The 21,314-nt window shown below is 37.3% G+C and overlaps 1 protein-coding gene and 1 long non-coding RNA gene across 2 annotated transcripts in view; one reads left to right on the top strand and one right to left on the bottom strand.

Moving 5' to 3' along the window:
* Positions 1-2,160: 2,160 nt before the first annotated feature.
* The window catches only part of ZNF570 (zinc finger protein 570), a 40,645-nt gene continuing 21,491 nt past the window's right edge, over positions 2,161-21,314 (bottom strand). The window contains exon 5 of the mRNA XM_028529715.2: positions 2,161-4,019. Within this exon, the coding sequence (XP_028385516.1) occupies positions 2,662-4,019 (1,358 nt within the window). The 3' untranslated portion in view covers positions 2,161-2,661. The remainder of the gene's footprint in view (positions 4,020-21,314) is intronic.
* On the top strand, positions 10,178-17,970 carry LOC118497692. The gene is made up of 3 exons (XR_004900213.1): positions 10,178-10,191; positions 14,393-14,396; positions 17,623-17,970. It is a non-coding gene; the product is annotated as an uncharacterized LOC118497692 (long non-coding RNA).

Genomic DNA, 21,314 nt, shown 5'->3' with positions numbered 1-21,314 from the left:
AATTTTTGAGAGTTGTTCATATTGATAGAAGTATAAATAGTTCATTCATTTTAAATACATTCATCTTAATGGTTATTTTGATTGCTTTCAACTTTCAATCTCACAAATAATTCTGAAGTGGATCTTCAAGTACATGACCCTGAAAACATGAGAAGAATGTAGTAGGTATCGCCAATATCTGGGTGTCTCTGCACCACACTGGAAGAAGAGTTTTTCTGGGCCACACATTAAATACATTGTGACACGTAATCACAAGAAAATCTCATAATGTTTTAAGTGAATTTACAATTTTGTGTTGGGATGCATTCACAGCCATGCTGGGCTGCAGTTTGGACACCCCTGCTAGAAGTGTGGATAATGTGTCAATGAGTATCAACATCCCCAACTTTACTAGATATTGCATAATTATCCTAAACACAACTACTTCCAAATAGCACTGTATGAACATTCCTATTGTTGTACATCTTTTTAATCATTGGCAAAGTAATGCTTTTGCCAATGTAATGATCTTGAAATAGTTCATTGTGCTTTTATTTACATTTCCCTTACTACTAGTCACACACATAGTGAATTATTCTAATATCCCCAAATCCATTCTTTCATTACTAATATGATTAATTTTTATCATATGCAAAATTTCTACAGATAGCTCATACTCAAGAATTTTCTTGCCATTCTTAAGAATTCATACTTCATAGATGAATTTCAGAACAAACGTGTGAAAATAAAGGGCAAAAAGCCCATTCAGAAATTATGATTTGAAATGTAGTAAATTGTGAATCAGGAATAATTAGTAACTTTCGCCCTGGCTGGCGTAGCTCACTGGATTGAGCGCGGGCTGCAAACCAAAGCAAAGGAATAACTAGTAACTTTGTTACCCTGACTTTCTTCAGTCTAGACCATATAATAATACTTTTGAGTTTACTTCATTATTCTTCAGTTAAGCATGAAATTTAAGCACGAATGTGAAAATTTATGCTTAAATTTAAGTATAACACTCTCAGCCTCTGGAATTTAACTCCATGAGAACATTGTCTTTGTATTGATCATCATTGTCTCCTCATGCCTGAAACAGTGACAGTGCCTGTCAAATAGTAGCTAGTCAATATTCACTGAATGAAACTATACATATATTGTGTGTGTGTATATATATATATATATATATATATATATATAATTATAGAATACATATACACACAATGTATATATTCAGAATATACATATTCTGTAGTCATACACACACACACACACACACACACACACACACAATCTGTAGCTCTCTTCCCTAAATTCCCTTTTGATTTAAATTTTACAATCATTAGATAAAAACATTTATAAACATTGTACTTTCTACAGCATGGAAGAGTTTAGATGCTTTGAAATTACCTAGATTAAATCATACAACTACCTGGGCCTTGGCCTAGTGCCTTCTTGTGGTACAGTATGATTTTCTAGCTTTATGGGCTTTTTTTGGTTGTTTTTTGGAGTTAATTGCAATACTCTATTCTTTTATCTAAATGTAAGCTTTGTATTTTCAGTAAATCTTCATATTTTAATTGGTTTACTCAATTCATTCTCTCTAGAGACCTAAAAATGGCTATAATTGTTATATTTTTATTATCTGTGTCTATATTGATTTCTCACCTAGAGTACAAACACTGCACTTATGTTCTATAATTTTTAGTTTTCCCAGTTCCGACCTGTTGCTTCCCAGGGATGTTTGACTACTTTGTCCACTAAGGAATCTTGTTTTAGCTATGAAGGGTAAGTGAGTTAACATATGCTGAGTGTGTAGAAGAATGTGCTATATTTAATGCACTAGATGAAATACTTTACAATAAAAATTTTTACTTAATATGCATCAATTTACAACATACATTATTTCATTTAATATTTTCTAAAATACAGTATCCTTGCCCTGGCTCGGTATCTCAGTTGGTTGGAGCATCATCCTGTACACCAAATGGCTTTGAGTTCGATTCCCAGTCAGGGCACATATCTAGCTTGTGGGTTTGATTCCCGGTTCAGGTATGTACAGGAGGCAACCAATGTTTCTCTCTTATATCAATGTTTCTCTCTCTAGCTCCTCCCCTTTCTTGTCTCTCTAAAATCAATAAACATAAAACATATCCTCAGGTGTAGATTAAAAATGTAAGATACTGTATCTTATATTTAAAATAGGGATACATTATCCTTATTTTAAGAATTAAAGAAAACCCTGAGGTTTAGATAAATTAAGAAAATTACTCAAAGTCACACAATCCCAAAGCAGTGGCAGAGTATAATTTTCTAGAATCTAAGGTTTTCATCCCAGGAAGTGCTTAGTGCCCAGAGAGGGAAAACAAATAAAATAAGGCTAAGAGGTATAAAAGAACCAGCTAATAAAGCAACTCACAGACAATTTTAAAGACTGAGGATGTTAGTTTAAGAACAACAGCAAGTCAAAAAGTTTTAACTGGAAGCAGTGATGTATATATTCTTACACTTTAAAAAGATCGTTTTGGGTGCAAGGTGAGAAATAAGTTTAAGGAAACCAAAAGTTGATAAAGGAAGTCCTTGTTAGAAAATCTTTAGCAGTGATCCAGGTGAGATGGATCATAGACTAGAGTGATATTGAAGATGGAGAAAGAGTATACATCCAAGAAATACTTATAATAGTGTCTATAGGGCTTGGTGATTGACTGAATTAGGTGGTGAGAATGACACCCCAAGATGGATTCTCTGATGATGAGCAAGATGTGCATGCTGCCTGAAGGTTTTCTTGCATTCTTTACATTCATAGGGTCTCTCTCCAGTATGAATTCTCTGATGTTGGGCAAGGGATCCACAGTAACTAAAAGCCTTTCCACAAACATTACATTCATAAGGCTTCTCTCCAGTATGAACTCTCTGATGTTGGGTAAGAGATGAGTCATTGCTGAAAGCCTTCCCACATTTAATACACTCATAGGGTTTCTCTCCAGTATGAACTCTTTGATGTTGCGCGAGGTAGGCAATCTGGCTGAAGGCTTTCCTACATTCCTGACATTTATAAGGTTTTTCCCCAGTATGAATCCTCTGATGTTGAGCAAGGTGTGAATTCTGGCTGAAGGCCTTCCCACATTCTTTACATTCATAGGGTCTCTCTCCAGTATGTATCCTCTGATGTACAGTTAGATATGCACGAAGGCTAAATGCTTTCCCACACACGTTACATTCATAAGGTTTCTCACCAGTATGAACTCTCTGGTGTTGAGCAATTGATGATCTATTACTAAATGCTTTCCCACATTCAACACATTCATAGGGTTTCTCTCCAGTATGAACTCTCTGGTGTTGAGCAAGATAGGCAAACTGGCTGAAGGCTTTCCTACACACCTTACATTCATAAGGTTTTTCTCCAGTATGAACTCTTAGATGTTGAACTAGGTGTGCATTCTGACTAAATGCTTTCCTACATTCCTTACATTCATAAGGTTTCTCTCCAGTATGAATCCTCTGATGTTGAACAAGATTTGATCTCTGGCTGAAGGCTTTCCCACATTCTACACATTTATAGGGTTTCTCTCCAGTATGAATTCTTTGATGAAGAATAAGGGATGAGCTCTGGCTGAAAACTTTTTCACAGTCATTACATTTCAAAAGTTTCTTCTCTGTATAGATATTCTTGGGTTTAATAGCCATTAAATTTTTTTTAAATCTTTTATTATGTATATCATGTTTATATTTTTTTTCCTCTTTTGAAACAATCTGTTCTGTATGAAGTAGTGTATTCACATGGAAACTTGGCCAATATTTCTTATATTCTTGTCCTCTCTCATTAATAAGGGCTTCTTCATGAGTGATTGTCTCTTCTTTAAAATATGCATTCTGATTCATTGTTTCCCTCTCAAAATGGCCCTCACATTTCCATTCCCATCTCAAATTGGAGTACTGAAGTCCACAGCTTGTAAGTTTTTCTATTATCTTCTGAGATGACTGTGCTTCATAAATGTCCTGTTTTGGGGTTAATTCTTCACTCTCATACACAGATTCCCAGCCTGAAAAATAATAAGAAAAAATGTCTCCTCTATTATGTACCAGGTGGTACATTTATGAAAGTACATAAAGTGAAGTGAGTTTAATAGCAAATGAAACCAACAAGAACACTGGTTTTCATAGTTCTGAAGTGTGTAAGAAAAAAGAAAAAAACAGGTTATACAGAATCTTGGTGGGGAATGGTTAGAATTATAGAAAAATCAGTAAGGTAAATCTCAGGTCAAGAAGAAATTATGGAATAAACACTCTCAGCAAAGTGGAAACAGAGAGAACATACCTCAACATAAATACCACATGTGAAAAACCCACAACTAACATCATACTCATGATGAACATCATACTCATCATAACACTAAAAAGCAAGTTTTTTTTCAAGATAAAAAAATCAACAAGATCTCCACTCTTGCCACATTTAATAAGCATAAGATTGAAAGTTCTAGCCACAGCCATCAGACAAGGAAAAAAAAAGTAAATGGCATACAAATTGGAAAGAAGTAAAGCTGTCATCATTTGCAGATGTCATATTACTATATAGAGAGAACCCTAAAGCTTCCACAAAATATTTTTAGGACTAATATATTCAGTAAAGTAGCAGGATACAAAATTAATATTCAGAAATTGATTGCATGTTTATATACATTTATGAACTATCAGAAAGAGAAATTAAGAAAATAATCCAATTTAAATTGTATAAAAATAATAAAATACCTACACATAAAATTTAAACAAGGAAATAAAAGACCTGTACTTGAAAAACTGTAAGAAATTGGGGGTACAAGCAAATAAAAGGATATACCTGGCCATGAATAAAAAAAATAACATTGTTACTACCCAAAGTAATCCACAGACTCAATGCAATACCTATCAAAATACCAATGGTATTTTTCACAGAACTAGAACAAATATCCCTAAAATTTATACTAAACAACAAAAGACCCTAAATTGGCATGATAATCTTGAGAAAGAACAAAGTTGAAGGTATCATGTTACTTGACTTCAAACTATACTACAAGGTGATAGTAATCAGAACAGCATGATATGTGGCATAAAAACAGACACAGAGATCAATGGAAGAGAATAGAACCCAGAAATAAACCCATGCCTATATGGTCAATTATTCTATAACAAAAGAGGCAAGGATGTACAGTGGGGTGAAGACAGTTTTTTCAACTGATGGTGGGAAAACTGCACAGATAAATGCAAAAAGATACTATACCGTTTTCTTATGTGGAATCTAAAAACAAAACTCAAATGGAGTATACTTAACTGTAAGATTTGAAACCATAAACCAAGAAAAAAATAAAATGGCAGTAAGTTTTTTGACATTGTTCTCAGTAACATTGTTTTTGTATATGTCTCCTTAAGGGAAATAAAAGAAAAATAAGAAAATAAAAGTAGTTATACAGATACCAAGTACAACATAAGAAATATAGTCAATAATTTTGTGATAACCATATGTGGTGTCAGATGGGTACTAGACTTATTGGGACAATCATTTCTTTAGGTCTATAAATGTCTAATCATTTTTGCACACCTAAAAGTAATATAATTTGTATGTTGACTATTATGGAAAGTTAATTTTTAAAAAGGAGAAATTAAGAAGATGGCTGGACTCAGTTACAACTTTATGCATCTATGAATAATACAGGCACTGAAATAACCTCCATTCATATAGTTGCTTCTTTTAAAAACATTCACTTAACATTATGAAAGGTGCTATTCTAGAAGCTTTCAATATGACAGTAAACAAAGCAAAGATCTTTACCTTCATGGACCTTATTTTCTTTGGGAGACAGAAAATAGGTGCTAATTAACTAAATTTTATTGTATGTTAGAAGGTAATAAATGCTACAGGAAAAAAAAAAAGCAGGTAACATTCTCACATGGATATCTCCCTCTCTGTCTCCTCTCCCTTCCTTCCTCCATTCCCTCCTTCCCTTCCTCTCTCTCTAAAATTAATTTTAAAAAATCTTTAGAGGAGGATTTTTTAAAAATCAGGTAAGAGACAAGGAGTGTTGATGAAGTCAAAGACAGGAATCCTTAATAAGTTAATATTTGTTAATGACCATAATAAACAAATCAACAAACAACAAGTGCTGGCAAGGTTGTGGAGAAAAGAGACTAGTACACTGTTGGTGGGAATGCAAATTGGTACAGCCACTGTGGAAAACAGTATGGAATTTCCTCAAAAAACTAAAAATGGTACTGCCTTTTGACCTGGCAATCACACTGCTAGGAGTATACCCTAAGAATCCTGACTTCTGGCAAGATGGAGGAATAGGCAGATGCATTGTACCTCCTCGCACAACCAAGATTAGAACAACAATAATTTACAGACAGAATAACACCCAGAACTGACAGAGGATTTATCTGAATGGAAGTCGGACAGCCAAGAAGTTGAAGTAGACCCGTACATCCAGACTGGTAGGAGAAGACGAGCCGGGTGGGTGCGGGGCTGGCGCGGGTCAGCGGCGTGTGGAGGTCGGGGAAAATTTGGCGCGAAGATTGGCGCGACAGCCATCCGGGGCGGAAGAATGCAGCAGTAATCCCTGAGTACACAAGCTGCGGCTGGCGGACCCAGTGAGGCAGCGATTGTGGACCAGGGCAGAGCTCGCAGCCCAGGATCCCAGAGAAGAGTCTGAGCCCAGGAGAACGGAACTACCGCCATTGTTCCCTCCCGTCCCCGCCCCCGCATATAACGTCACAATCTAGCGACTGGGGTGCCCAGCCCTGGTGAACACCTAAGGCTCTGCCCCCCCACCATAACAAGAGCGACCAGACCGGGAAAAAAAAAAAAGGAGAGACAGGGAAAAAAAAAGGAGAGACAGGGAAAGATATAAGACATGTTTCCAACAGAACAGATCAGTCTCCGGGACTCATCCTTTTGAGCGACTAAGAAATAGCCAATCTATCAGATGCGCAGATCAAAACACTGGTGATCAGAAAGCTCACGGAATTGATTGATCTTAGGCGCAGATTAGATGAAAGGATGCAGGTTACCATAAAAGAGATGCAGGAAGATATGCGGAGGAGAGCCAATAGTGAAAGGAAGGAATCTGAGTCTCAAAACAATACAGTGGACCAGAAGGAAGATAGAATCAACCAAGCAGGAAAGCATGATGAAATAAGAATTCAAAAAAACGAGGCAAAGCTTAAGAGCATCCAGGACACCTTTAAACATTACAACATCTGAATTATAGGGGTGCCAGAATGGGAAGGGGAAAAGCAACAAATTGAGCACGTATTTGAACAAATAATAACGGAGAACTTCCCCAATCTGGCAAAGGGAACAGTCTTCCAAGAAATCCAAGAAGCTCAGAGAGCCCCAAAGAAGTCGGACCCAAGAAGAAACACACCAAGGCACATCATAATTACATTAGCCAAGGTAAAAACGAAGGAGAGAATCCTAGAAGCATCAAGAGATAAGGGGACAGTCACCTACAAAGGAGTTCCCATCAGACTGTCAGCTGATTTCTCCAAAGAGACCTTACAGGCAAGAAGGGGCTGGAAAGAAATATTCCAAGTCATGAAATACATGGACCTACATCCCAGATTGCTCTATCCAGCAAAGCTCTCATTTAAAATGGAAGGGCAGATGAAGTGCTTCTCAGATAAGGTCAAGTTAAAGGAGTTCATCATCACCAAGCCCTTATTTTATGAAATGCTAAAGGGACTTATCTAAGAAAAGAAGATAAAGAAAAGACATGTATAGTAAAAGGACAGCAAACTCACAATTATTAACAACCACACCTAAAGCAAAACCAAAAGAAACTAAGTAAACAACTAGAACAGGAACAGAACCACAGAAATGGAGGGCACATGGAGGGTTAGCAGCAGGGGGGTGGGAAGAGGAGAGAGGGGAAAAGGTATAGAGAATAAGTAGCGTAGAATGTAGGTTGAAAATAGATAGGAGGAGGGGAAGAATAGTACGGGAAATGTAGAAGCTAAAGAACTCATAAGTATGACACATGGACATGAACTAAAGGGAGGGAACGTGGGTGGGAGAGGGGGTACAGGGTGGAGGGGAGAGAAGAGGGAAATGGGACAACTGTAATAGCATAATCAATAAAATATATTTAAAAAAAAAAGAATCCTGAAACACCAATTCAAAAGAACCTATGTACCCCAATGTTCATAGCAGCGCAATTTAAAAAAGCCAAGTGCTGAAAACAGCCTAAGTGCCCATAAGTAAGTACGTGGATCAAAAAACTTTGGTACATTTACACAATGGAATACTACACAGCAGAAAGAAGGAGCTCTTACCCTTTGTGACAGCATGGATGGAACTAGAGAGTATTTTGTTATGTGTGGCTTATTTCACAATAAGCCAGGAAGTGAAAGACAAATACCATATGATCTCACCTATAAGTGGAGCCTAATTAACAAAACAAACAAATGACCAAAATAGAACCAGAGACATAAAAATAAAGAACAAACTGACAGTAACCAGAGGGGAGTGGAGAGGGGGATAATGGAGGAAAGAAGGGTAAGGGTTATCAACGAACCTGTATAAAGGACCCATGGACAAAGACAATGGTCGGGGGGCGGGGAGGGTTGAATGTGGAAGGTGGGAGTGGGCAGCAAAGGAGGAGAGTTTTGGGGGAAAATGGGGACAACTATATTTGAACAACAATAAAAATAGTAAGAACATTTAAGCAAAGATTTGAAGGAAGTGATTAGTTGCTTAGATATTTGGAGAAAGTTACTTAGATATCTAAAGTAGAAATATATTTGGTACATTTGAGGAATAACAAGAAAGACAGTGTCGCTGGGGAGGATGGAGTAGTAAGAGACATGAGATAAAGGCTAACAAGATTACTTAAGTATTACAGGCGTCCTAAGCAATTTGACTTTTACTCAGTGGATGGAAGCCACAAGTTTGAGTAGAAGAGGGATATTTAATTACTAATTAATGAGCACAGTGGAAGTTGGGAGGCAAGAAGAGAAGGAAGGGGACCTATTTCAGTAATAATCAAGAGATTCTGTCCTCTAGGGAGAGACAGCAGTCTTCTAGAAACCCAAGCACCCTCTTAAAGAACCAGCACACAAAATTTTGTTCAAGCCACTTACCCTGGGCTGGCAGAGGGAAAGCAGACTGGAGCAGACTGGAGTTGTGTGAGTACAAACTAGGATTTGTGGCTCCAAGGAGAGAGCTAAAGGGACAGCTGCCATGATCCATGTGTTGAATGTATTTCCCACACTGTACAGAAATGCCATCTTTCCTAAGTTGAGCACTAGCCTCTATACTGCATTGACCTGGAGGAATGCACTAGACCTACCCTATTAAGTCCCTGTCACCTGGCCCTGTTGAGTTCATGCCCTGCAGAGAAGACAGCTGCCTGGGTACATGGTGTAGAGATACAGGAAGATTCAGGGTGTGTTAGAGTCTAAGTATATGGTTCTGGGGCTCCTGTGCCATGCACCAGAGAGACCCTCATGCCCCCCAACAAGAGATCCACTAGCACCCCCCACCAACTCTCAATGGCCCTGACCTGCCTAGCTCATGCTCTTTGGCCAGAGTAGACCTGCTATACATACTCTCTTGGAAGACTCTTGAGGAGTTCCAGGCAGATTCAAGGACAGACTGAGTTGTGGGGCTTTAAGGGTAAGGGCCATTTTTCTCTTGCATGTCTGATGAGCACCACCATTCCAGTAGAGAGCTCTCCCTTCACAAAGCAAAATCTTCTGTTTGGGCCTGACAAATGTATGCCACTGGTCTCAACCTGATGAATCCCTGAGACCCTGCCTTGCCACAAGGGTCCATGGACACACAGCAGATAGCACCTGGCTATGGTGTACCTAGAGACTTTTGCCTCAGACCCAGCACTGGTCCTGAGTTTAAATCTGTAAATCTGGTGATCACTACTTGCTCCTACCAGGAGATTCATAGAAACCTCCCTCATGTAACTTGCACACTTCCAGAAGCTCTTTCAGTAACTGAGACTAATAGTCAGCCAGCAGGCAAAGGTAAATCTTGGAGTGCCTTGGGCCTTTTGCTGGCCTGCACCAAGACTTGGTCCTGGCAAAAACCAACTATGGTGTACAGCCTGGCCTCTCCCCCACACACCCAGGCCCAGCAGAGGCCCAGTGATTCACAAACTGTGAATCACTTTGTATTTCCAAACAGGTAGCCGAGGGCCAGTCACAGGCAATGCCTGATATTTACCTGGACCAGTGTCCCTTGCTAGACAGACTCATAAAACATCAAGGCACAATCCAATTAGTTCCAAAAGTAGCAGACACAAAATCTCGGCAGGCGCCAGACCCTGCTGTGGCAAATTTTGCTTCATGGTGTCAGCCACTGCATAACATCTCATAAACTATGGTCATAGTCAACACTCATTGTCAGCCAACTGGAAGGTCAACCCTACCCACTAAAGATCAAGAGCAATAAAAACTCATATACAACAGGGAGGTCACATAACCCACACAAGAGACATTCCTGGATCATCTAGTTCAGGTGATGAAGGAGACTGCAACCAAACCTCACAATACACCTGGTATATAATGACACCAAACCAAGACTGGGAGGCATAGCAGATGTGCTAATACACAGAAACAAATACAGAGAGGTAGCCAAAATGAGGAGACAAAGGAACATGCCCGGAATGAAAGAACAGGGGAAATCCCCAGAAAAAGAACTAAATAAAATGGAGGTAAGCAATCTACTAGATACAGAGTTCAAAACAATGGTTATAAAATATCTCATGGTACACAGAGTAAGAATGGATTAACTCAGTGCAAACTTTAAAAAAAGGTAGTGGGCATAAAACAGGACATAGAAACCATAAGAAAGAACCAGGCAAAAATGAAGAATACAATATCTGAAGTGAAGAATACACTGGAAAGATTCAACAGCAGGCTAGATAAAACAGAGAAATCCAAATCAGCAATTTAGAAGACAAAGTAGCAGAAAACATCCAATTAGAGCAGCAAAAAAAAGTATTTTTAAAATAAGAATAGTTTAAAGAACCTCTGGAACAACATTAAGTATAACAAGAAGATCCGCGTCATAGGGGTACTAGAAGGAGGAGAGAGCAAAAGGATTGAGTATCAATTTTAAGAAATAATGACTAAAAACTTCCCTAACTTGGTGAAGTAAAAAGACACACCTGTCCAGAAAGAAGGGAGAGTCCCCAAAAGATAAAACTACAGGGGCCTACACCAAGAAACATCATAATTAAAATGGCAAAGGTTAAAGACAGAGATCAAATGTTTAAAACAACAAGGGAAGAATAGTTAGTTATCTACAAGGAAACTCTCATTAAACTGACAGCTGTTTTCTCATCAGAAACATTTCAGGACAGAAAGCATTGGCAGAAAATAGTCAAAGTGATGAAAAGCAAGGACAAAAACAAAAAACAAAAAACAACCCCCCACCCCCGACTACTATACTCAGCAAGACGATCATTTAAAATTGAAGAACTGTAGAGCTTCTCAGATAACAAAGCACTAAATGAATTCATTACCAACAAATGAGTATTGTAAGAACTGTTAAAGTACTTATTTAAGAAGGAAAAAAAGAGGAACAGGTTACAAAAAATAAAGTGGCAATAAATATGTACCTATCAATAAACACTTTAAATGTAAATAGCTTAAATTCTCCAATCAAAAGGTACAAGATAACTGAATGGATTAGAAAAGAAGACCCTTGTATATGCTATCTACAAGAGACCCGATTCAAAAAGAAAGATACGCACAAACTGAAAGTAAAAAGATGGAAGAAAATATTTCACGCAATGGGAAATTAAAGCTGGGATAGCAGTACTTATATCAGACAAAATAGACTTTAACACAAAGGTTATAGTAAGACACAAAGAAGAATATGATGATAAAGGGATCTATTTAACAGGAAAATATAACCCTTATAAGCATTTATGCTGCCTACCTAGGAGCACTTAAATATAAACAGTAAATCTTCATGAACATACAATGAGAGATTGACTATATAATACAGTCATAGTAGAGGATTTTAACACATGATTGACATCAATGGATAGATCTTTCAGATAAAAATCAACAATGAATCAGCAGTCTTAAACAACACACCAGACTAGATGGATTTCATTGAATATTTTCAAAGGATTTTATCCCAAAACAGCAATATATACACTCTTTTCACTTGAAAGGATTCACATAGAACATTCCCAAGGATAGACTACATGTTGAGCCACAAAACAAGGCTCAATAATTTTCAGTATATTGAAATCATGTCAAACATCTTCTCCAACCACAATGGTATGAAATAAGAAATCAATTACTAAAAAATTCTGAAAAACACAAACCATACAGAGGCTGAATAACATGCTACTGAAGAATGATGGGTTCACAATGAGATAAAGGAAGAAATCAAAAGCTACCTTGAAACAAATGAAAATGAAATCATATCAATCCCAAAGATATGGACACAATAAAAGCAGTCCTAAGAGGAAAATTCATAGCATTGCAGGGCAACCTCAAAAACAAGAAACATCTCAAATAAATAATCTAATCTTGCACCTTAAAAAACACTAAAAAAGGGGTAACAGACAAAGCACACAGTGAGTAGAAGCAATAAAATAATAAAGATCAGAACAGAAATTTAAATAATAGAGACTAAAAAAACAAAACAAACTTCAATGAAGCCAAGGTATGTTTATTTGAAAAATAAACAAAATTGATAACTCTTTATCCAGACCCATCAAAAAAAGAGTGAGAGAACACAAATAAGTAAAATTAGAAATTAAAGGGAAGTAACAACTGAGACCACAGAAATTCAAAGATTATAAGAAAATATTTCAACTATATGCCAACCAACTGGACAATCTGGGAAAAATGGATAAATTCTTAAAAACATACTATATTCCACAACTGCATCCAGAAGAAATAAAATAAGTAAACAGATCATTTACAATGAACAGAATTGAAACAGTAATAAAAAAAACTAGCCCCCCTACAAATGTCCTGGACTGGATGGCTTCTCAGGTAAATTTTACCAACCTTTTAAAGAAGAACTAACACCTATCCTTCTTAAACTATTCTAAGAAATTCAAGGGGAAGGAAGACTCTGAAGTTCATTTTATGAGGACAGCACTACCCTAATTCCAAAACAGATAAAGACACTACAATGAAAGAAAATTAAATGCTAATATCCATAATGAACATAGAAGCAAAAATCTTCAAAAAAATATTAGCAAACCAAATCCAACAATACATTAAAAGGATCATACACTACAATCAAATGTGATTTATTCCTGGCACGCAATGTTGGCACAATGTCTGCAAATAATTAATGTTATACATCACATAAACAAAATGAAAGATAAAAATCATATGATCATTCAACAGATGGCAAAAAAGCATTTGACCATATGCAGCACTCAATTATGATAAAAACTTTCAGCAAAGGGGAAATAGAGGGAACATAACTCACAATAGTAAAGGCCATATGTGGCAAGCCCACAGGTAACATCATATTCAATAAGAAAAAACTAAAAGTTCCCCTGAAGATAAGAAACAAGACAGGGATGTACACTTTTACCACTCTTATCCTACATATACTGGAAGTTCTAGCCATAGCAATCAGGCACAATGAAGAAATAAAAGGCAGCCAAATTGAAAAGGAAGAAGTAAAACTGTTATTATTTACAGGAGATATTATATTGTATACAGTGAACACTAAGAATTCCACCAAAAACTACTAGGACTGATAAAAAATTCAGTAAAGTAGTAGGATATAAAATTAACTTTCAGAAATAGGTTTTATTTTGATACACCAATAATGAAGTGTCATAAGGAAATAATCCTACTTACAATTGTGTCAAATAAAAATTACCTACAAATACACTTAACAAAAAGACTAATACTCAAAGATGATGGCAAGGCAAGTGACATAAACCCACTTGTTCTTGTGTACCCAACTGGGACACCTAGCTGATCTTTCAAGGAACACAGCAAACAGACAACAGAATTCCAGCTGATACAAAGTTTGGAAGCCAAAGAATGCAGATGATGTATAAAAATGGATGGTAAAGAAATTTTGCAGGCTGATGGGAGGGTCCCTGGGCCCTGTGCTGGAGACTATGGCTGCTATAGTAGCTCTGAAGGAGAGCCTGGTCAGCAATTGTAACTTGGCAGCTCCCTCCCCTCCTAGAGGGGTGAGTTTACAGACCAGCACCAGGAGAAACCTGGATGCTTAACATCGCTGAGGGGATAAAGCTGCAGTAAGACACACACAGCTGGTGGCATACACTGGCTGGGACTGTGGTTGCTGGCTGGTACAGCACCAGAGCAACTGGTAAGCTGGGTCACACATAGAGATGGGAGAAGAGATGGGCCATGACTGGCTGAGAACCAGGTAGTCTCTGAACTGGTCAGAGTTGGTCTGTGTGGAAAGCCAGGTGCCTGTTAGGAACAGCCTGCTGCAAACAAGGGAATTCACTCGAACAAAACTCTCAGATACTGTGCAAGGAGCGCTTGCATGAAGCAGCCATGCCTGAGAAGAGGGAGGATGTGATTTCCTACCACTTGGGGCACCTCACAGACTGATCAAAGGGGGACAGTAGGGACTCAGAGAGGTAGCAGCACCCAGAGACTTAATTTAATAGGGGGACTAAATGGCCCTGAAGGGACTTGAGGTTCATGCAGACCCAGGCCAACAAAGAGGGAGGAGGAGAGGTATGATTTGCTCCACTCAGTGCACCTCATGTACTAATCAAAGGGCTGCACAATGAAGTGAACAATAGGCATTTGTCTTGCATATATGAGCAGTGGACAGTGTGGGCCACACATCACTCTGAGGGTGTGGAAAGGAAACTGGGTACCTGTGAATGTTGTAGCCCAGACTGAGCCCCCATCCGCACAGAACCACAGCAAAGGAAAAAAAATGGAACTCAGGAACCCAGCCTTCTCTGACTGCAGCATCCAGGAAAACCAGCAAAACCCATTGGACAGGTTTAAAGCCAGCAGGAGGCATTTTTTTCCTCAACTATAAGACAATAATACCTGGAGCTAAGAGGAAACCAAAGACAGACCCAAAAAGAAGTCACAAGGCTAACCAACAACTGAGACAAGTTGCAACTTGCTATCCTTCAGAACTTGCATTTTATTTTTTCATTTTTATATTATTATTATTATTGTTAATTTTACTTCTTTCCATTTAGTTTTTTTTCTGGTTTGTGTGACTTCATTGTTTGATTGGTTTTCTTTACTCTCCCTTTCATATTGCACTCTAATTTTTCCTCATTAACTCCATTTGTATTCCAATAACATACTACTCTTGGTCTTTTACTCTTTATTCTGATTATATATTTCTTATCATATTATTGTTACTCCAAATCCCACACAGCAACCTTCCCTGGTCTTAATCCATTTCATCATCTTACTGAGTTTTATTACTTTGTGTTTAACTTTATTCTCTCACACACTATGCCAAGTTTCTGTCCCTTACTTTCACTATAGCTTACGATCTACCCTCACATAAATGTGCTGCTTTCTGGAATCACTACACATTCTTTTTCCCTTCTAATAAGAGTCATCCCTTTTTCACCTTTTATAAAAAGTGGCTAGTTGGGTGAAACACCATAGATATTGCTGTACTTCTCCAAAGGACCTCCTATCTGTCTCTACATGTTAGTACTTTAAATCTCATAGAATACTCCCCTGTTGCCTTACTCCACTGCACCTTCACTCTATCCCTGATCACACACAAGATGAGGTGGGAGTTGTGAATACCAGTAAACCCACTGGCCCCTTTGTTGGGAGAACCCCAACAAAGGGGCCACCAACAGGTAAAGCCCAAATACAACAAAAGAGCCCACACAAATGGAAGAAATGGCAACCCTAGAGCATCCACACAAGAAGATCAAAGAGACTGTGCCACTGGGTCCCACAGAACCCCTACCACAGAAGCTCACCCTATGAGAACAGCTAGAAAAACAGAGCATTGGGAATCAGAAAAAAGAAAAAGACTCTCCTAAAACGAGGAGACAAGGAAAAGAACCTGCAATAGAAAGGAATGTAGGACTTGGTAGTAAAAACACTAAATGAAATGCAGGTAAGCAAACTATCAGATATAGAATTCAAAAGAATGGTGATAGGATGCTCAAGGAACTCACAGGCAACTACAAGGAACTGAGTGAGAACTAAAAGAATATGAAAAAGGAAATAGAAAATATAAACAAGAACCAGGAAGAAATAAAGAATACAATTTCTGACATGAAAAATACACTAGAAGGAATTACAAACAGGCTGGATGAAGCAGAGGACTAAATAAGTGAGCTGGAAGACAAGAAAGAAAGAAAAACCCAGGTGGAGCAGTAGCACAAAAAAATACATGAAATATGAAGATAGCTTAAGGTAACTGCAAGACCACAACATTCAATATTTGAATCACATTAAAATCATAGGAATACCAGGAGGAGAAGAAAAGGAACAAGGGATAAAAAAAAACCTGTTTGAAAAAATATGACAGAAAAATTCCCAAACCTGTGGAGTGGAAAAGCAATGCAACTTCTTGAAGCACAAGGGTCCCAATAAAGATAAACCCAGAGTCCTACTCTAAGATACATCATAATTAATATGACAAGTTTTAAAGACAAAGAGAGAATCTTAAAAGCAGCACAGGAGAAATAGGAAGTAACATGCCAGGGAACTCCAGTAAGGCCAGAAGCTAATTTCTCAACAGAAACACCACAAGCCAGAAGGGAATGGCAAGAATATTCAAAGTAATGAAAAACAAAGGCTTGCAACCCAGACTACTCTACTGAGCAAGGCTCTCAATTAAATTGGGAGGTGAAATAAGGAGTTTCTCAGACAAAAGAAGGCTGAAAAAATACACCTCCACTAAACCAGAACTGCAAGATATGCTAAAGGAATTGCTCTAAGAAGAAGAAGAAAAAAAGCAAGAGAAAGGGGAACACAGGTACAATGGGGGAAAATGAGTAACTACCTATCAATAGTAAACTTAAATATAAATGGGTTAAATGTTTCAATTAAAAAACATAGAGTAGCTGACTGGATAACAAAATATGACCTACACATATGCCGCCTACAAGAGACACATTTCAGAAAAAAAAAGACCTACACAGACTGAAAGTAAGGGTTGAAAAAATATTTCAAACAAATGGGCCAGAAAAAAAACCTGGTGAAGCAATACTCATATCAGACAAAATAAACTTCAAAACAAAGGCTAGAAAAGAGACACAGACATACAATTCATAATAATCAAGTAAAGAATCCATCAAAAAGACATAAACATTATAAACATATATATACCCCAAATAGGAGCACCCAAATGTTTAAGGAAAATCTTGGAAGACTTCAAGAAAGATACAGACAGCAACACATTTACACTAAATTTTAAAACCCCACTTTCAAAAATGGATAGATCTTCCATACAAAATATCAACAAGGATACTGAGGCATTGAACAATGCCACAGACCAAATGGACTTAACTGATATATATATATAGGGAAAGAAACTTTAATCCAGAAGAAGTAAAATACATTTTCCTTTCAAATGTACATGGGACATTTTCAAAGATAGACTACATGATAGGACCCAAAAGAAGCCTCAACAAATTCAAGAAAATTAAAATCATAGCAAGCACTTTCTTGAACTATGAGCGCTTGAAACTAGACACTAACCTCAAGGAAAAAACTCAAAAACACTCAAAATCATGGAGACTAAATAGCACACTATTAAACAATGAATGGGTTAAAAATGAGATCAAGGAAGAAAACAAAAAGTTTCTGGAAACAAATGAAAATGAATACACCACATCCCCAAATTTATGGGACACAGCAAAGGCAGTCATGAGTTGGAAATTCATAGTGATCAGGACTACCTAAAAAAGAGAGAAACATTTCAAATAAACAGCCTAATCCTAGATGTACAAGAACTGGAGAACTGATAACAAACAAAGCCCACTGGGAGTCAAAGGAAGGAAATAACCAAGTTCAGAGCAGAATTAAGTGACATAGAGACTAAAAGAACAATTCAAAGGGTTATAAATCCAGGATCTGGTTCTTTGAAAAGATAAACAAAATCAACAACCCTTAAGCACACTCATCAAGAAAAAGAAAAAGGACCAAAATAAAATCAGAAATGAAAGAGGAGAGATTACAACGGATACAACAGAAATACAAAGGATTGTAAGAAATACTACAAACAACTATATGCCAAGAAATTTGAAAATGTGGGTGAAATGGAAAAATTTCTAGAAAAATGTAATCTTCTAACAGCTGATGAAATTGAAGCAGTAATCAAAAAAAGTCGTGGCAAACAAAAGCCCTGCACTGGACCCTTTCACAGGAGAATTTTACAAAACATCTAAGGAAGAGCTAAGCCCCTATGCTTCAAAAACTATTCCAAAAATCCAAGAAGAGTGAAGATGCTAACTCTTCTTATGAAGCCAGCATCATCCCAATCCCAAAACCAAATAAAGACATAACAAAGAAAGAAAACTTCAGGCCAATATCACTGATGAACATAGACACTAAAATCCTCAACAAAATATTAAAAACCACACCCAGTAATACATTAGAAAGATCATACAACATGATCAAGTGAGATGCATTCCAGGGATGCAAAGATGGTTCAATATTCACAAATTAATAAACGTAATACATCACATAAACAAAAGGAAAGACAAAAATCACATGAACATATCAATAGATGTGGAAAAAGCATTTGATAAGGCACAGCACCCATTTATGATAAAAACACTCAGCAAAGTGGGAGTAGAAGGAGCATACCTCCACATAATAAAGGTCAGACATGAGAAGCCTACAGCCAATATCATACTAAACAGACAAAAACTAAAAGCTTTCCCACTGGGATCAGGAACAAGACAAGGATGTCGGCTTTTACCACTTCAACATAGTATTGGAAGTCCTAGCCACAACAATCAGACAAGAAAAAGAAATAAAAGGCATCCAAATTGGAAAGGAAGAAGTAAATCTGTCACTGTTTGCAGATGACATTATAGTGTACATAAAAAACCTCACAGACTTCACCAAAATACTACTCAACCTAATAAGTGAATTTGGCAAAACAGGGAGATACAGTCAATATTCAGAAATCAAAGGCATTTTTGTAAAACAATGAAATATCAGAAGGAAATCAGTGGAAGAAATCCCATTTTCTATAGCAACAAGAAAAATAAACTACCTAGGATTAAACCATACCAAAGAGGTAAAAGACCTGTACTCAGAAAACAACACAACACTAAAGAAAGATACTAAGGAAGGCACACACAAAAAAATGGAAACATATACCATGTTCATGGATCAGAAGAATTAAGATAATCAAAATGTCCATACTACCCAAAGCAATTTACAGATTCAACACAACACCTATTACAGTACCAATGGCATATTTCACAGACATAGAACAAACACTTCAAAAATTTATATGGAACCATAAATGACCCCGAATAGCTGTTGCAATTTTGAGAAAGAAGAGTAAAGTAGGAGGGATCACAACACTTGATACCAAACTGTATTACAAGGCCACTGTAATCAAAACAGCCTGGTACTGGCATAAAAACAGGCACATGGACCAATGGAACAGAGCAGAGAGCCCAGAAATAAACCCAAGTCTCTACAGTCAAATAATATTTGACAAAGTGGACAGCAGCATAAAATAGAGTAAAAATAGCCTCTTCAACAAATGGAGTTAGGAGAACTGGACAGCTACATGCAAAAAAATGAAACTTGAGCACCACCTTACACCATACACAAAAGTAAATGCGAGGTGGATAAAAGATTTAAATATAAACTGTGACACCATTAAAGCCCTGGAGGAGAACGTAGGCAGGAAAATCTCAACTGTTTCATGCAGCAACATTTTTACTGATATGTCCCCATAGAGGAAAGAATAAACAAATAGAATCTCATCAAAATAAAAAGCTTCTGCATGGCTAAAACAAACAGTATTAAAATGAAAAGGGAACCAACTGTATGGGAAAACATATTGGCCAATGATACCTCAGACAAGGGTTTAATCTCCAAAATATATAAAGAACTTACACGACTCCACTCTAAGAAGACAAGCAACCCAATTAAAAAATGGGCAAAGGACTTGAGCAGACACTTCTCCAAGGAGGACACGTAGAGGATCCAGAGACACATGAAACAATGTTCAGTATCGCTAGCTATCAGAGAGATGCAAATTAAAACCACAATGAGATACCACTTGACACCAGTCAGAATGGCCATCATAAACAAAGCAACAAACAAGTGTTGGAGAGGTTGTGGAGAAAAGGGAACCCTAGTGCACTGTTGGTGGGATTGCAGACTGGTGCAGCCACCATGGAAAACAGTATGGAATATCCTCAGAAAACTAAAAAGGGAATTGACTTTTGACCCAGCAATTCCACTGCTGGGAATATACCCTAAAATCTTGAAACACCAATCCAAAAGAACCTATGCACCCCAATGTTCATAGCAACACGGTTTACAATAGCCAAGTGCTGTAAGCAACCTAAGTGGTCCACCAGTAAATGAGTGGATCAAAAAACTATGGTGTATTTATACAATGGGATACTACATAGCAGAAAGAAAGAAGGAGCTCCTGCCCTCAAGAACAGTGTGGATGGATCTGAAGAGCATTATGCTAAGTGAAATGAGCCAGGTCATAAAAGAAAATACTCTCTGATCTCACCTATAAGTGTAACCTAATCAACAAAATAAAGAAGCAAGCAAAGTGTAACCAGAGACATTTAAATAAAGAACAAACTAACGGTAACCAGAGGGGAGAGGTTTAGAGATAATGGGGATAAATAGGGGAAGAGTTGTCAAGGAGCATATATGAGGTACACATGAACAAAGTGAAAAGGGGTAGGATCAAGTGTGGAAGGTGAGAATGGGTGAGACGAGGGAGTGGTGGGGGCAAGAAGGAGACAATTGTACTTGAAAAATATTTAAAAAAAAAGATGTACTCAGAAAATTAGAAGACACTAAAGAAAGACCTTGAGGAAGATAAAAAAAAAAGGGAAGCATATACTGTGTTCATGGATAGGAAAAATTAACATTACTAATGTATCCATACTAGTTAAATGAATCTCTAGATTCAACACAATATCTATCAAAATATCAAAGGTCTATTTGATATCAAAGGTCAAAGAAAATAATCAAAATATCAAAGGTCAAAATATCAAAGATCAAATAAAATAATCCAAAAAATTTATATGGAACCAAAAAATATCCTGAACAGCCACAGCAATCTGGAGAAAAAAAGAATAATGGTGGTATCAAACTGCCTAATATCAAACTGTACTACAAGCCCACAGTAATCCAAACAGCATGGACTGACA

The sequence above is a fragment of the Phyllostomus discolor genome, chromosome 12 (genome assembly GCF_004126475.2).
Source record: "Phyllostomus discolor isolate MPI-MPIP mPhyDis1 chromosome 12, mPhyDis1.pri.v3, whole genome shotgun sequence".
NCBI lineage: Eukaryota > Metazoa > Chordata > Mammalia > Chiroptera > Phyllostomidae > Phyllostomus > Phyllostomus discolor.
The sequence above is the reverse complement of the archived record's forward strand: the minus strand, read 5'-3'. Positions and strand labels throughout refer to the sequence as shown.